The sequence below is a fragment of the Macaca fascicularis genome, chromosome 16 (genome assembly GCF_037993035.2).
Source record: "Macaca fascicularis isolate 582-1 chromosome 16, T2T-MFA8v1.1".
In the NCBI taxonomy this organism is placed as follows: Eukaryota; Metazoa; Chordata; class Mammalia; order Primates; family Cercopithecidae; genus Macaca; species Macaca fascicularis.
This window is the reverse complement of record NC_088390.1, coordinates 63,579,628-63,597,125: the sequence shown is the minus strand read 5'-3', so window position 1 is coordinate 63,597,125 and position 17,498 is coordinate 63,579,628. Positions and strand designations below refer to the sequence as shown.

Genomic DNA, 17,498 nt, shown 5'->3' with positions numbered 1-17,498 from the left:
AGATTGGGACCCCTTTCCAGTAACAATTTCACAGATTGGGAAACAGAGCCAGAGACAGGAAGTGACTTGGGCAAGATCACTAACTAGTAAGGAAAGCAGCTCTGGGCTAAAACTGGAACTCCTGACTCCCAGAGCAGGGTTCTTGCTGCTCTTCCCCAGGCAATGCAACTTGTTAGGCTTCCTATCTGATCAGGGAGGGCTTGAGTAAAGCTGCTCTGGGGCTGGGAGTGGCCGACTCTCTAGAAGGACTGCACTTGATGTGTTAGATGGGGTGGCCCACTCCTGTAATCACAGCACTTATGGAGGTGGAGGCAGGTGGAGCTCTTAAGTCCAGGAGTTTGAGACCAGCCTGGGTAACATGGAGAAACCCTGTCTCTACAAAAATCTTCTGGGCACAGAGGCCTGTGTTTGTGGTCCCAGCTAGCTCCTCAGAGGCTGAGACAGGAGGATGGCTTGAGCCCAGGGGTTTGAAGCTGCAGTGAGCCATGATCACACCACTGCACTCCAGACCAGGCAACAGAGAGAAATCCTGACTCATAAAAGAAAGTCTAGCCCATCGTAGTGGCCCCTGATCCTAGGAGGTTGAGGCAGGTGGATTAGAGTCTAGGAGTCCAAGACCTGCCTGGGTAACATAACATGGCAAAACCCCTTCTGTACAAAAAATACAAAGATTAGCCCAGCATGGTGGCATGCACCTGTGGTCTCAGCTACAGGTTGGGAGAATAGGTTCGTTTGAGCCTGGGAGGTCGAGGCTGCAGTGAATCCAGATGGCACCACAGCACTCCAGGCCAGGGACTGAGCAAGGTAACACATTATCATCTATTTATTTAAGACTCTGTAGCCGGGCGCGGTGGCTCAAGCCTGTAATCCCAGCACTTTGGGAGGCCGAGACGGGCGGATCACAAGGTCAGGAGATCGAGACCATCCTGGCTAACATGGTGAAACCCCGTCTTTACTAAAAATACAAAAAACTAGCCGGGCGAGGTGGCGGGCGCCTGTAGTCCCAGCTACTTGGGAGGCTGAGGCAGGAGAATGGCGTAAACCCGGGAGGCAGAGCTTGCAGTGAGCTGAGATCCGGCCACTGCACTCCAGCCTGGGCGACAGAGCGAGACTCTGTCTCAAAAAAAAAAAAAAAAAAAGACTCTGTAAACAGTGGTTGTGGGAGGGAGGGGGAGATTCAGGGACACTGTGGGTGAAAGACATCATTATAATAGGGTCTTTAGTACTGTTTGATCCTTTTTTTTTTTTCTTTTTTTTCTTTTTTTGAGATGGAGTCTCCCTCTGTCGCCCAGGCTGGAGTGCAGTGGCGCCATCTCCTGTCTCAGCATCCCAACATCCCAACTAGCTGGAACTACTGGCATGTCTTGGGATGGGAGGAGGGTTCTCAAAAAAAAAGAACTTACCAACAACAGTATAGGTTTGGAAAAGGAAAGTTTATTAGAAAGGAAGAACGCTGCAGCCGAGTGCAGCGGTGCCTCCGCGGGAGGACTGAGTGTGCTGCGGTGGATTTTCCTTAGGAGCATGTGTGGACCTTAAGGTGGGAACTTAGGGTTGTAAACTGAGCTTCAGCACGGCATAGAATGTACAGAAATTTTAGGTTGTGAAGGCAGAGCCCTCAGGAATGAGATTGGTGCCTTTGTAAGGGAGGCCAGAGAGAAAGCCCTACCCGCTTCTATCATGTGAAACCACAGTGAGAAGGCACAGCTTATTAAGCAGGGAGTGAGCCCTCACCAAACACTGAATCTATAAGCACCTTCATCTTGGACTTTCCAGCCTGCAGAAGTGTGAGAAATAAGTGTTTGTTGTGTGTGTGTGTGTGTGTGTGTGTATATATATATATAAATATATAGACATTTTAGTTACTTATAAAAGTTGAAAGAGGCTTGGAATCAGATGCCAATTTTAAATACTAGGGAAGTTTTTTTTGTTTTTTCTTTTGAGACAGAGTCTCCCTCTGTCGCCCAGGCTGGAGTGCAGTGGCCTGATCTCAGCTCACTGCAACCTCCACCTCCTGGTTCAAGCAGTTCTCCTGTCTCAGCCTCCTGAGTAGCTGGGATTACAGGTGTGCACCATCATGCCCGGCTAATTTTTGTAGGGACTGTGTTTCATCATGTTGGCGAGGCTGATCTCTAACTGTTGACCTCAAGTGATCCACCTGCCTTGGCCTCCCAAAGTGCTAGGATTACAGGTGTGAGCCACCATGCCTGGCCTTGATTACTTTCAAATTCCCCACACAAGGAGTTTTGCCTCCAGATTGCCTATTTGATGGTCAACAGGTGTCTTTGCTCCTTGGATTGCTCCTTATCTAAATTGCTCAGATAAGAACTTTTTGTCTGGAGGGGGTGTGATTTTTGCTGTCTTCACCTTTCTTTGAGTCTGGATTGGGACCCCTTTCCAGTAACAATTTTACAGATTGGGAAACAGAGCCAGAGACAGGAAGTGACTTGGGCAAGATCACTAACTAGTAAGGAAAGCAGCTCTGGGCTAGAACTGGAACTCCTGACTCCCAGAGCAGGGTTCTTGCTGCTCTTCCCCAGGCAATGCAACTTGTCAGGCTTCCTATCTGATCAGGGAGAGCTTGAGAAAGGCTGCGGGGCTGGGAGTGGCCGACTCTCTAGAAGGACTGCACTAGGTGTGCCAGATGTGGTGACTCACACCTGTAATCACAGCACTGAGGGAGGCTGAGGCAGGTGGACCACTTGAGTCCAGGAGTTTGAGACCAGCCTGGATAACATGGAGAAACCCCGTCTCTACAAAACTTGGGCACAGAGGCCTGTGTTTGTGGTCCCAGCTAGCTCCTCAGGAGGCTGAGAGAGGAGGATGGCTTGAGCCCAGGGGTTTAAGGCTGCAGTGAGCCACAATCACACCACTGCAACTCCAGGCCAGGCCAGGCAACAAAGCAAGACCCTGACTTTAAAATTGAAAAAAAAAAAAAAGTCTAGCCCATTGCGGTGGCCCTTGATCCTAGGAGGTTGAGGCAGGTGGATCACTTGAGTCTAGGAGTCCAAGACCAGCTTGGGCAACATGGCAAAACACCTTCTCTACAAAAAGTACAAAGATTAGCCTGGCATGGTGGCATGCACCTGCAGTCTCGGCTACTGGGGAGGTTGAGAGGGGAGGATCGCTTGAACCTGGGAGGTCGAGGCTGCAGTGAGCCCAGATGGCACCACAGCACTCCAGGTCAGGCAACAGAACGACAGAGTAAGATAACACATTATCATCTGTTTGTTTGCTTGTTTTTTTTTTTTTTTTTTTTTTTAATTTTAAGGCTCTGTAAACAGTGGTTGTGGGAGGGAGGGGGAGATTCACATTTTGAGTGAAAGCCTTTTTTTTGTTTTTGTTTTTTGATAATAGGGCCTTTAGTACTGTTCGATCCTCTTTTTTTTTTTTTTTTGAAATGGAGTCTGGCTCTGTCCCCCATGGTTGGAGTGCAGTGGCGCCATCTCCTGTCTCAGCCTCCAGACTAGCTGGGAATACTGGCATGCACCACCACGCCTGACTAATTTTTGTATTTTTAGTATAGATGGGGTTTCACCAGGCTGGTCTTGAACTCCTGACCTCAGGTGATCCACCCGCCTCAGCCTCCCAAAGTGCTGGTATTACAGGCATGAGCCACTGCGCCTGGCCTGATCTTTTACTATGTGACACAACTCATTACTTTTCCAGTAGTGTGTGTGAAGCAAGTTGGCTGGGTTCTCTGCATGCTCTCCAGCCCATCTCATCTTTTGCTCCTGGCTAGCCTACCCCTCTGCTCATGCGCTCCAGAATACCCCAGGATTGCTTAGGCTCTGCCCATCTAATCCAGTTGCCTGCCTATCACACAGCCCAGCTCAGATCCCAGCCCACCTTGCCAAAGGAGGAATGAGTCCTTCCCTATCTGGCCACCAGAGAGCAGCCCACACCTAGGACATGCCTTGGGTAGGCTGAGGCATTGAGGGGGCAGGCCACTTTGATCTGAAACACTGAGGCTGCCAGCTGGCTTTGAGGTCCAATGCCCCCTCTACCCAAGGTTCCTGGGGCAGAAAGAAGTGCAGTCTGGTGATAGACTTGTCACCTATCTCTACAAAGCTTGGGACTCCCCAGGCCAAGGATGCCAAGGCCACCCTCTCCAACACTGGTTTTAGGACCTCAAGATGAGGGGCATTTCCTGGACAGGAGCACAGACTCATCAGACACACGTCTGGGGTCCTTGGGGTTCCACAAAAAAGGGATCAGGGTAAAGGGCACATCTCTTAAAAACAGGAGAGGCCGGGAGCGGTGGCTCGCGCCTGTAATCCCAGCATTTTGGGAGGCCGAGGTGGGCGGATCATGAGGTCAGGAGATCGAGACCATCCTGGCTAACACAGTGAAACCCCTTCTCTGCTAAAAATACAAAAAATTAGCCGGGTGTGGTAGCGGGCGCATGTAGTCCCAGCTACTCGGCAGGCTGAGGCAGGAGAATGGTGTGAACCCGGGAGGCGGAGATTGTGGTGAGCTGAGATCACACCACTGCACTCCAGCCTGGGTGACAGAGCAAGACTCCGTCTCAAACAAACAAACAAACAAACAAACAAAAAACAGAAGGAAATGGCCAGGCGCGGTGGCTCATGCCTGTAATCCCAGCACTTTGGGAAGCCGAGATGGGTGGATCACTTGAGGTCAGGAGTTACAGACCAGCCTGGCCAACATGGCAAAACACCATCTCTACTAAAAATACAAGAAATTAGCCGGGTGTGGTGGTGGGCGCCTGTAGTCCCAGCAACTTGGTAGCCCGAGGCAGGAGAATCGCTTGAACCTGGAAGGCAGAGGTTGCAGTGAGTCAAGATCGCCCCATTGGACTCCAGCCTAGGCAACAAAAAGCAAAACTCCATCTCGAACAAAACAAAACAAAACAAAAACAAAAAAACCCCAGGAACAAATGGATGCAGCTATCCTGTTCCCCACCCCCTACCACAGGGCTTTGGGACTTCCTGCACACTCCACAGCTCAATCTTGGTCAACCCATCTTCAGCTGGAAGCAGCCCAAGGCCACTGGATTCTGAGAACTCAGTCTAGCCAAGGACTCACTGGCCCTGCTTCCTCACAGTTCATCAGAGAGGCATGGGAGGAATTTCTTCCCAAGGAAGCCCTAGGCCACTCCCATTTTATTCAGATTATATGCCATAAAATTTGCCAGTGTAAGGCTGGGCCCGGTGGCTCACGCCTGTAATCCCAGCACTTTGGAAGGCCAAGGCAGGCAGATCATATGAGGTCAGGAGTTCGAGACCAGCCTGGCCAACATAGTGAAACCTCGTCTCTACTAAAAATACAAAAATTAGGGCGTGGTGCTGCATGCCAATAATCCCAGCTACTCAGGAGGCTGAGGCAGGAGAACCACTTGAACCTGGGAGGTGGAGGTTGCAGTGAGTGAAGATGGTACCACTGCACTCCAGCCTGGGCAACAAGAGTGAAACTCCATCTCAGAAAAAAAAAAAAAAAATTAGCGGGGTGTGGTGGTGCGCACCTGTAATCCTGGGTAATCAGGAGGCTGAGGTGGGAGAATCCTTTGAAACTGGGAGGTGGAGGTTGCAGTGAGTCAAGATCATGCCACTGTACTCCAGCCTGGGCAACAGAGCAAGACTCTATCTAAAAAAAAAAAAAAAAAAAAAATTTACCAATGTAAAGTGTACAATTCAATGGGTTTTAGTATATTCACATAATTGTGCAGCCATCAGCAGCCTAACTTTACATTTTCATCATTCAAAAAGAAACTCCATACTCCTTAGGAGTCACTCCCCACTGTAACTCTCTCCCCAGCCCCATCCGGCATCCAGTCCTGGCATCCACCAAATCTGTGTCTATGGGTTTGTCTATTCTAGACATTCCAGATACACGGAATCATACATTGTTGGTCTTCTGTGGCTGGTTTTTGAGGTCCATTCATGTTGTAGCATTTATCAGTATCTCATTCCTGTTAATTGTAGAACAATATCCATCATGCCCCTCCTACCTTTTATTGATCCATTTATCAGCTGGTGGACATTGGGCTGTTTCCATTTTGGGGCTATTATGAATAATGCTGCCATGAACATTTGTGTGCAAGTTTTTGTGGGTATGATTTCGTTTTTCTTGGGTAGATAAGAAAGTGGAATTGCTGGGTCTTAGGTTAATTCTGTTTAATGTATTTTTTTGAGTGAGAGTCTCACTCTGTCATCTGGGCTGGAGCGCAGTGGCGTGATCTTGGCTCACTGCAATCTCTGCCACCTGGGTTCAAGAGATTCTCCTGCTTCAGCCTCCTGAATAGCTGGGATTACAGGCATCTGCCACCGCACCCGGCTAATTTTTGTATTTTTAGTAGAGACGGGGTTTCGCCATCTTGGCCAGGCTGGTCTTGAACTCCTGACCTCATGATCCACCCACCTGGGCTTCCCACAGTGCTGGGATTACAGGCATGAGCCACTGTGCCCGGCCAATTCTGTTTAATATTTTGAGGAACTGCCAGACTGCTTTCCAAAGCAGCTGCACCATTTTACATTCCCACCAGCAGTGAATTGGGGTTCCAATTTCTCCTTGTAATTTTCTTTTTTTTTTTTTTTTGAGACGGAGTCTTGCTGTGTCATCCAGACTTGAGTGCAGTGGCCGGATCTCAGCTCACTGCAAGCTCCGCCTCCCAGGTTTACGCCATTCTCCTGCCTCAGCCTCCCGAGTAGCTGGCACTACAGGCGCCCGCCACCATGCCCGGATAATTATTTATATTTTTAGTAGAGATGGGGTTTCACCGTGTTAGCCAGGATGGTCTCAATCTGCTGACCTCGTGATCCGACTGCCTCAGCCTCCCAAAGTGTTGGGATTACAGGCGTGAGCCACCGCGCCTGGCCCAACACCTGTATTTTTCTTATTGCCTTTTGTGGGTGTGATGTGGTATCTCCTTGTGGTTTTCATTTGCATTTCTGTAATGACTAATGGTGTTGAACATCTTTTCATGGCTTTATTGGCCATTCATATAGCTTACTTGGAGAAATGCCTATTCAAACCCTTTGCCTATTTAAAAAAACTGAGTTGTTTTTATTATTGGGTGTAAGAGTTACTTATATATTCTAGATACAAGTCCCTTATCAGATAAATGATCTACAAATATTTTCTTCTATCAGGGTTGTCTTTTCAGTTTCTAGATTCTAACCTTTGAAGCACAAACGTTTTTTTCTTTGGAGATAGAGTTTCACTCTTGTCATCCAGGCTGGAGTGCAGTGGCATGACCTTGGCTCACTGCAACCTCTGAATCCCGGGTTCAAGCAATTCTCCTGCCTCAGCCTCCCAAGTTGCTGGAATTACAGGCATGCACCACCACACTTGGCTAATTGTTTGTATTTGTAGTAGAGACAGGGTTTCTTCATGTTGGCCAGGCTGGTCTCGAACTCCTGACCTCAGGTGATCCACCTGCCTTGTCCTCCCAAAGTGCTGGGATTACAGGTGTGAGCCACCATGCCCGGCGAAGCACAAAAGCTTTAAATTTTGCTGAAGCCTAACTTATCTATGTATTTTTTATTTTTTATTTTTTATTTATTTATTTATTTATTTTTTTTTTTTGAGACGGAGTCTCGCTGTGTCGCCCAGGCTGGAGTGCAGTGGCGCGATCTCGGCTCACTGCAAGCTCCGCCTCCCGGGTTCACGCCATTCTCCCGCCTCAGCCTCCGAGTAGCTGGGACTACAGGCGCCCGCCACCACGCCCGGCTAGTTTTTTGTATTTTTAGTAGAGACGGGGTTTCACCATGTTAGCCAGGATGGTCTCGATCTCCTGACCTCGTGATCCACCCGCCTCGGCCTCCCAAAGTGCTGGGATTACAGGCTTGAGCCACCGCGCCCGGCCAATATTTTTTATTTTTTATCACTCGTGCTTTGGGTGTCATATCTAGAAATCACTGGCTAACTCAAGGTTAGGAAGATGTACTCCTATGGTTTCCCCTAAGAGTTTTATAGTTTTCACTTACATTTTAGGTCGGGAATCCACTTTGAGTTAATTTTTGCATATGGTGGGGGTAGTGGCCCAAATTTGTTCCTCTGCATGTGGAAACCCCATTGTACCAGTGTCATTTGTTGAAAAAGACAGATCTTTCCTCAGTGAATTATCTTGACCCCTTTATCAAAAATCAAGTGACCATAAATGTTAGGATTTATTCCTGGACTCTCAATTCGAATTCACTGATTCCAAATATCTATTCTTATGAGGCCTTCCCTTCCCACCGAGCAGAAGCTGAGAGCTCCCTGACCAGAGTTTCCACTGGAGACCTTATATTTGAGGAGCTGGGTGGGGTGGGCCCCTCAGGGCCGACTCCAGGGACAGGTAGCACTGTTAGGGAGGAGGAAGGGCTTCAGGCTAGGCTGGAACATGGAACGAACAGGGGCTGTAGGGGGTTGCGGCCCTTTCACCTGTCTGGGGGCAGTGCTGGTCAGCCTGCCCAGGTCACATTCCTGGGCAGCCCCTGCCCTGGAGGCCCCTGGAGGGAGGAGCGACGAGGGAGGGCACCGAGAATGCAGTGCCTCACTAGGCAGTGGGGAGGGGGCCTACTGCCCAGCCTGCCACCCTGGACGGTCTGCCTGCATTCCGTCCTGCTGCCTGCCAATCCCAGCACCTCACATTCCCCAGCTGCCCTGAGGAATCTGTGTGGAGCCTCCACTTACACTAAGGCCAAGGGTGTCAGGGCTCAAAATAGCCATGCCACTGGGCCCTGGAGGGCACACTTGGAGAACAGGGAGAGACAGGTGGGGAGATACCCAGTGCCCCTCTGCCCCCATGCTGTCTGGATGTGCAACGCGTGAAGGGGAGATGAAGATGGGCCGCCCAGTCCCCTCCTCCCATAGGTAGTATCTGCAGAGCTGACTTGAATCCTGTGAGTGGGAAGGTGCCTGGGAAACTTGGAACAAGGTGAGAATTTCCCAAACCAACTGCCCAGCCAGGCCCACTGCAGCTATGGCCTTTGACACAAGGAAAAGCAGCAACGCTGGAGGAGGGAGGCAAAGGTTGGGGGTCTAAAGGGGCTCAAGACGGCTGAGCCTGCAGCGACACAGGGGCTGTGGGCACAGTGACAGGCAGCTTCTCTGGGGGAGTCAAACATACTTTATTCAACATAGGAATGTCTCAACAGGAGGGCCTTGGGCAGGGTTCTCTGAACTATGCTTCAAACCCCACTGGAAACAGAGCAAAGATCATCACAAAAACCTGGGACACCAGGGCAGGGGGCTGCACAAGGTCGGGTCAGGTCACAGTGGACAAGCACACAGGGGCCCCGCCCAGGGCCAGCCCAGCCTGAGAGAGGGGATGAGGGCTCCAGGCAGCTCACTCAGAAAAGCAAGGGTGGGAGGAGGACACCAGCCTGGCCCACTCAGGGAATTCTTTCTACCACTGAAAGCAGTGGGGATTAACTTAGCTGGGGCTGCCACACCAGCACATGATTACAAGGTTCGGGGTGACGGGGAGGAAGCCCCTTGGCAGGGCTGTGCAGCCCTCACAGCCACATGCACGGCAGCCCTGCCAGTGGCTTCCAAACAGCAAACCATCAGTGACACTGACCTTCCCTGCCCAGGACACCCCTCCTGAGACCTGGGGCCAGTGTGGTGAGGAGGGGGCACTGGGGGGCAGAGCTAGACAGGCTGCAGGCAGAACCAAGAAGACCTCAGTCCCACACTGAAGCCATCATGATTGCGGGTGGGGAAGATCTCAGGGTCTCCACCAGGGAAGAGCATCAGTCTGCACCCTTGGCCTGAGGGTGCGCTTGTGGGCAGGGCCCATGCAAGGCCTGAGAAGAAGCCAACCCCGGGGGAGGGAAGCCCTGTGCACTGCGGAGCAGCCAAGGCCTCTGTTCCAAGCACTCCCGGCTGTGCTATGTAGTGCAGGACAAGAACGGGGAGAGAGGAGAGGGGGGAGCGCAGGGTGGGGTCAGGGAGATAGATATCCTATGACCCCTGGGGGTGACAGGGAGAAGCCACTCATGATGGCCTAGTTGGGGCCAGCTGAATACCTAACAAGCACGAGAGGGGGGTGGGCAAAGGACGCAAATATCACCTTCCTGGACCCACCCCTGCTAACCCAAGAGTGGGACATGTTACCAGTGTCCCCTTCTAGGGGAGAAGCCGTATTGCTTCCCCCCACTACTCCTGCTAGAAACTATAGCGGCGGATGCAGGGAACTCAAAGTCTAGATATGAATGTCATGGGTGCTCCTTCCATCTACAATGCACGGGGAAGATGAAAGGACTTTGGGATGGCGTGGGAATGCAGACTGGCTCACCACCAGGAGGCGGGAAGGGCTGTCTGGATGGAGGGAAGCTAAGAAGGCAAGGTTGGTGCCCAGTGGGTATGAGTGACCACAAGAAAATCACTACACTACACACAAAGCTAGGGTGATGGGAGGCCCAGGGAGGACTATTCTATCTAAATGACTCACAGACGGGTGCCACGAATGCGCTGGTGCCCACAGATCACAACCACAGGCAGAGAAGCACAGCTGATCACTGTGGAGGGAGGTGGGGAGGGCAGCATGGGGCACATGGCCCTCACAGGGGCTCACTCTTCAAACTTCCCTTCCCGAATATGCTCAAAGGAGAAGGGTAGGAACTTGAAACCGGTCCCGCTGTAGAATTTATTCTGGAACTCAACCCTGGAGAAAGAGAAGAAGAACGCTATCATTCAATAGAAACTTTGTGAAACTTTTTGGGACTTCACAGTTGGGCCAGAAAGATGCCCCGTGCCCACCTCGCCCCAAGCCTCCCTTCCCCAGGGGAGCTGGAGAAAGCCCAGAGTGCAGAGATCCCACTTTTAAGGCCTGGGACTCGCCTCAGCAAGAGTTTGATGTACGGAGGAAGGGACGTGCCCTCAGTTCCCAGTCTTGCTCTGTCCTGCCGAGCAGTGTGTGTTTATGCACAGCTCTCTGTACAGAGGCATGTGTAAAAAAAGTTCAGTTAGCTTGAGCCTAACATCGTTAATGAAGGAGTGGCCCCCAACGCCCCCTCCTGGCAGGGGATCACACAGCCCACCTCTAAGGGAAGCCCCCTCCAGGGACCCTGGGCAAGCACCTCTGTTTGCTTGTTATTTTTCCTGGGGGGAGCTAGAAGGGCGAGCTTGGAGTGAATGTTGAAGGCTTTCCATTTAAGGAAGGAAATTCCCAGGAAAGAGGGGGAGTTAGGAGGGGAAGTCTTCTCAAAGCAATGGCAAAAATATTCTCCAACCACAAAAACATCTCAGAAAGAATTCTTCTCTTGGGGAGTAAAAAAATAGCCTGAGCTCCCTTCCCAGCAGTTCAACAGCCATGCCTGATAGTCTCTGTGGGGCTCTTGCACTCTCAGGGAGGGCAGGAGGAAGACTGTCCCATAAGCAGAGCTGGGCTGCTTGGCTGTGCTTCCTCCTACAAACTCACCCTGGACAGCTGCCCAGCAACCAAACCACACCAAATAAGGGCAGAAAAATGCATGATTCAGAGAATAAAAAGGCCAAGGAGAGCTGCCCTGAGGAATAGTTTCCACATGGTGCTGTGTGACCCTGGAGGCACTGGAGCCCCTGTAAGAACAGGCAGGGGTGCGGCTGTGGCAGGCTCCAGGTGACAGGTCATGTGCAGGGTGAGGGCTTTGAGGAGCTTTAAAGCTTCAGGAACCCTCGAGTTCCCTAACTCAGTCTTTACAAACAGCTTCCTCCCTCCAAGCCAAGAAGCAGGAATTAAGAGAACAGGGGCTGGGAGGTGGCTGGGGACCAAAGGTTACAGACAGTTTGCCAGTGGCATTGGGAGCTCCTCAGAGGCCCTTCACTGGGGTGCAGGCTGAGGAACACCCCCTTGGAGAAGACACAACAGAATTTTCTGAGTGGGAGTAAAAGCAGTCGGCTTTCTCCCACATATCCCCACATTCCACAGGGGTGGGTCAAGGTTTTCCAGGAAAAACAGGACTCAGGAGGGGGAGGACACAGAGCTTCCAACTGACGTTAGCTCAGGGTTCCTGCCAGAGCAATTCCAAACCAGGCCCTGGATTCACCCATGTCCCAACACCACACCAAAACTACTTCTCCAAGTTCCAGTTACTGAGACCACCTCTGAGAGAATGCAGTGGGGCCTAGCGGTAGGTTCCTGCTTCTCACCCACTTGTGTTAGGTTTGAATTCTTCATATTGAATAGACTGTGTTCCCATGTGGCAAGGGTTATTTCAGAACAGCTGAAAAGAGATTTGTATGTCCCCTTTTCATTCAACAATACATAGCCAGAGAGTGCACAAGTCACCTGAGGGTCCCAGGCCATTACCTAGGAGTGAATGTCAGCCTTGGTAGGGTATGCTGACCCCCAAATCCAGTGAGATGTCCAGAACTCTGACCCCGCCCCCTGCCTGGCTAATCACAAAACCATTCTAATCTCCAAACTGGTCAAATGCAGCAGCAGCTTTGTTTTCAGATGCCTGTGGGGGCACCACCCTTTTCTTGGCACCCCTCCAGTCACCTTATCTACCCATGGGGCCCAGCGAGGAGGAAGAGGGATATATGCCTGGGAGGGGCACATCAATTGTACTGTGTGAGCAGACAGGTGGCCTCCCCGACATACTGCCCAATACTGCCCCTCCCACCAGCTGCTGCTTTAGAGACTTAGAGTGGCCAGAACTGGGACATCTCGGGTCTATCTTGAGGTCAGCCTGATTTTACCTCCTTCCCTGGCCACCCTCACCCCAACCACCAAACACAAAGCTGGAAAGCAATTTCCCTGCCAGTCTCCCCACCCTCTCCTGTTGAACTGGGGAAAGGTGTGCTTCTTGAGAAAGTACAAACATGAAGTTCCCTGGGGCAAGGAGGGCCCCATCTGCCATCCTAGGTTCTTCCTTCTTTTTGGGCCTCTCCACTGCTCTGCTCAGGGAGACTCCAAGGTCTCGCCATGCCCCAAGCCACTGAAATGCACCTCTAGAATTCAACAGCTGTGAGGAGAGCCTCAGGAAACCAGATGAGTGTCTCTATCATCTCTTCCAGCTCCAGCACTTGGCAAAGGCCACCGGGTGACTCAGAGGGATTAACTGGGACCAAAAGACATCATTCCTGCCACGTAACAGGAACTCTTGTTTCCTCGAGTGGGTGAAGGAGGAAGGAGTCTTGGGGCCACTTCCCTTTCCTGGTGGGGGTTGTGACTGAGGGCAGGCAGTGTGGAAATACAATTCTGGGCTGACCTGTTTATCTAGCCCATTCTGCCACTCTCTGTGCAGTTCAGGGCCTAGAACACACATCCGTCTGATAGCCCGAATATCAGGGCAATGAGGGCGGCCTGGAACTACATTTTAAGAGTTCTGAGTTCTCCTGGGCAGCCATTCCCTCAACTGCTCCATGCTGTCATGCCGTGGCAACACTGCATTCCTATCAAGGAGTTGGTCCCTGATTCTGTCCCTTTAATCGCCACCCAATCTGTGAGTATACAGGTGGGTGTACATCTATGTGTATGTGGAATTCGCTAGGTAAGGAGAAACCAGGTTCCTTGGAAGGTAGGCCCTGGGGCAACAGTTCTGCATACAAATCAGTTTGATGTTTACAGTGATAACTACAATCAAATCCCTGTCTCATGCCTTCTCTGAAGAAGAAAAGACGTCTAATTACGGTAGGTAAGAAGCCAAGCACCCTTCATGTGGCAGGAGGGAGGAAAAGAGAGAGAAACTTGGGAGACAGAATTAGCTGCTTAATACCTTAACCTGCTCACGGTTTTCAAACACATCACCCCCCTTCCTATGACGCTGCATGAATCTCACACTAGTGGTTTATATGTTATCGAATCAAATGTTTTTCTCATTGTCCCCACTGAAGAGACCCAGAGCTTGTATAATGGGGCAGCCCTTGAATCAGGAAACAGCAGGCACAAAGTGGGAAATATGAAGATGCCTAGGCTGGATGCCAGGAAGAATAGCAGCACCATCCCTACAGCTGGTTCAGCAGCCCCAGAGACTCCACCTGGCTCCACCCTGGTAAGAGGGCCACAGCTCAGAACGCCTCCTGCAGTCCTGGGCCACAGGGAAGATCCAGGCATCCTGGACGCACAGCTGCATTTTGCCAGGAGGGGGCGCACAACCACCAACTTCATTCACTCCTGTTTCAGTGGTGGGGGAGGCGCCCCACTCATGTCGCAGGGACAGCCCTCCAAAGACGAGATTCTGGAAGCTGCACAAAGGAGGTCTGCACTGTTTATTCCTCTCCTACCCAATACTCCTATTGCCAAAATACATACGACATATACGGGGAGGCTGTTCCTTGCAAACAGCACCTGAGGGCATTCTGATGGTATTCCTCTGCCTCCTGTGGGGTCTCCTCTCATTCTGGACAGGTTAAAAGCAGTTTCTTTATGGGGGACCCCAGGCAGACACCCTCTCTCCAGGGCATCCCACTTTTTTTTTTTTTTGAGACGGAGTCTTGGTCTGTCACCCAGACTGGAGTGCAGTGGTGCAACCTCGGCTCACTGCAACCTCCATCTCCTGGGTTCAAGCAATTCTCCTGCCTCAGCCTCCCAAGTAGCTGGGAATACAGGCACCCACCACCACGCCCAGCATTTTTAGTAGAGATGGGGTTTCCCCATGTTGGCCAGGCTGGTCTCGAACTCCTGATCTCAGGTGATCCGCCTGCCTTGGCCTCCCCAAATGCTGGGATTACAGGTGTGAGCCACGGTACCCAGCAAGGGCATCCCACTTTTAAGCAGAGCAGCCGCGACCCATCCTGGAGCACCTGCTTTTTGCTGTGGCAGCACCTGGTGTGTGCATTACTTCCTACTTGCTCACAGTAACCTTGGTAGTGAATGTTCTGCTCAAGTCCCCTCCCTGCTGTGACAGAGCTGGAATTCCAACCCAGGTCGCCCGATTGGGAAGCCTGCTGTCCTGTCACTCATCACTTCAGTTCAGGGGGACATGGGAAGACACGGGGAGGCCACAGGTGAGCCTGAGGAGGAAGCAATCCTCTGGCAACAAAACCAGGCTCAGGCCCAGGCGACCTTGCTCTGCAGCAGTGCTCGGCTCCCGCCCTGCCCAGGGAGGAGATGACTGGCTACCCACGTGGGCTAGAATCAAGGTGAGGTGGTCACTGTTCCCTCAAATCCAGGGCTCAAGGGACAGGAGTGAAAAGAAAAGGAAGGAGACCAAGGGGCAAGAAAAAGTGAATCCTCAGAGGTTTCTCGTGCACCGAGGAGGGCTGAGGAAGTGTGCTTGGCGGAGGGGGGGTCGGCTGATAAGCTGAGAATACGGGGGCCAGCCAGATGAGCTGGGTGGGGAGGAGGGAGGCCAGACAGAAGAGAGCCAGGCCAGAGGAAGCTACGTCTACTGACACAGCAGGGTTTCTGAAGAAGAGTGCACCCCAGCCACGTCTTGCCCTTCCACGCCTCACCCTCCGCCCGTCATTCAGAAAAACCCACAGCTGAATCTTTGAGGAGGCTCGCGGTCACCCAGCCATGAGAAAATCAAAGATAAAGGGGAGTGGGGAAGGAGTTTCTCAGGTTCAGATGCTGGATTTTCTTCAGGTTTGGAGAACGAAGAGAACATTCATAGTCTTCTTCTGGCCTTGGGCTCATGAACACAGAGCATCCCATCCAGGGGCCTCCAAGGCACACCAGTGAGTCAGACCCCTATGCTCGTAAAACAGGAGGAGTGTGTGAGTGCTTCTCTGGGGAGAGGGGCCAGAACTTCCAGAGACACTGGGGTTTTGAGACCCCAAAAAAGAGAATCACAACATAAAGGAGGAAATAGAGACAAAGAAGTGGAGTCTGAGGTGGAACCGCCACAGAAAATACAGACTGCCCCAGTTTTTAGTATAAGCATGTCCCATGCACATTTGGGAAATACTCATACTGAAAAAATTATTTGTTGTTTATGTGAAATACACACTGTATTTTTTTTTTTTTTTTTTTTTTTTTTGAGACAGAGTCTTGCTTTGTTGCCCAGGCTGGAATGCAGTGGCAGAATCTTGGCTCACTGCAATCTCCACCTCCTGGGTTTAAGCAATTTTCCTGCCTCAGCCTCCCACGTAGTTGGGATTACAGGCATGTGCTACCACACCTGGTTAATTTTTGCATTTTTAGTAGAGATGGGGTTTCACCATATTGGCCAGGCTGGTTTCGAATTCCTTACCTCCTCCTGACCTCGAATCACCTCCTGAGGCAAGTGATTCACCTGCCTTAGCCTCCCAAAGTGCTGGGATTACAGGCGTGACCCACCACACCCCGCCACACTGTGTTTTTATGTGCTAAATCTGGCAACCCTGGTTTGAGGTGGTCACAGCACAGACTACACCCCCTCTCTCCCAGTCCCAGAGGCTGAACTCATGCTTTCTCCACACAGAGCCATTAGGAGTCCATTAAAGAAAACAAACAGAACCACCCCAAACCTGCCCTTCTGAAGAAGCTTCGTGAGTGTACCAACCTTCACCCTATAGAACCAGGAATCCCCCCAGCCTACAATGGAGCTGCCAAGGGTCCAACTCAAAGACCCCTGGCACAATGACAGAACAACGAGGGCAAAGCTGGGGTGCAGTGTGCTCTAGCCTTTCCTGCACTTAGCATCCATTCCAGAGCTGCTTCCACTGTTCTGAAGACAGAAGAGTTACACACCAGAGAGAAAACCAGAAACCCTACGACCCCAGCAGCCCCTCTAAGCCAAAATCAGGAGCACTGGGGACAGCTAAAGGCAGGGAGCGGGACCTGACACCACTCACCAGGGACCTCTCCCTAGAGTCTAGGGAAGGCTGAGTTGTGCTTTTCTTTTTTTTTTTTTTTTTTTTTGAGACGGAGTCTCGCTGTGTCTCCCAGGCTGGAGTGCAGAGGCGTGATCTCAGCTCACTGCAAGCTCCGCCTCCCGGGTTCACGCCATTCTCCCGCCTCAGCCTCCCAAGTAGCTGGGACTACAGGCGCCGCCACCACGCCCGGCTAGTTTTTTGTATTTTTAGTAGAGACGGGGTTTCACCGTGTTAGCCAGGATAGTCTCGATCTCCTGACCTCGTGATCCACCCGCCTCGGCCTCCCAAAGTGCTGGGATTACAGGCTTGAGCCACCGTGCCCGGCGGGAAGGCTGAGTTGTGCTTTTCTGTGATCATTTTCTGAAACTCAGTGGCAAAGCTGGTGCTGGGGTGTCCTGAGGTAAAGCTAGTGCAGGGCCAGCTCATGTTTCCTGCACAGACTTGCAGGGCTGTGTTGGGAGAAAAGCTGCCCTCTCACCGCAGCTAAGGACACATCCACCCCCATGCCCGCCCTGCCCCACTGCCCCTCACCAGTGTAAGCGCAGTGCATGGAGAAAGGCTGAGAGGCCCTCCATGATCAGGAGGATGGCCACGGTCAGGGTGGCAAAGGCAGCGAAGATGAAGAAGAGCGCCAAACCTCCTGCCAGGCTCTTCACGCTCAGGCCGATGTGGATCACCATGGTCCAAAGCACCTCAGACAGCTCTGGGGAATGGGAGACACAAAATCCAGTGCAGTTTGGCAAGAGGTAGCTGTAGGCACGAATTTTGCTCTGCCATTCCCCCACTAGGGTTCCCTGGACCCTGGCTTCCCACTGCCTTAGTGGGAC

At 51.6% G+C, this 17,498-nt stretch overlaps 1 protein-coding gene and 1 long non-coding RNA gene across 21 annotated transcripts in view; both read right to left on the bottom strand.

Moving 5' to 3' along the window:
• Positions 1–3,224: 3,224 nt before the first annotated feature.
• On the bottom strand, positions 3,225–5,607 carry LOC141408820 (uncharacterized). The gene is made up of 2 exons (XR_012425861.1): positions 5,483–5,607; positions 3,225–4,774 (listed from the first exon to the last, which is right to left on the bottom strand). It is a non-coding gene; the product is annotated as an uncharacterized lncRNA (long non-coding RNA).
• Positions 5,608–9,055: 3,448 nt separating this feature from the next.
• ATP6V0A1 (ATPase H+ transporting V0 subunit a1) overlaps positions 9,056–17,498 on the bottom strand; it is a 63,743-nt gene continuing 55,300 nt past the window's right edge. For 7 of the 20 annotated variants that reach the window (XM_045374815.3, XM_045374816.3, XM_045374818.3 and 4 more), the window contains 2 exons: positions 17,203–17,374; positions 9,056–10,612 (listed from right to left, as the gene is read on the bottom strand). In XM_045374815.3, the coding sequence (XP_045230750.2) occupies positions 10,519–10,612; positions 17,203–17,374 (266 nt within the window). In that variant the 3' untranslated portion in view covers positions 9,056–10,518. Of the gene's footprint in view, positions 10,613–10,788; positions 10,883–17,202; positions 17,375–17,498 lie in introns of all 20 variants that reach the window. The other 13 variants (XM_045374823.3, XM_045374824.3, XM_045374825.3 and 10 more) reach the window with 2 other exon arrangements.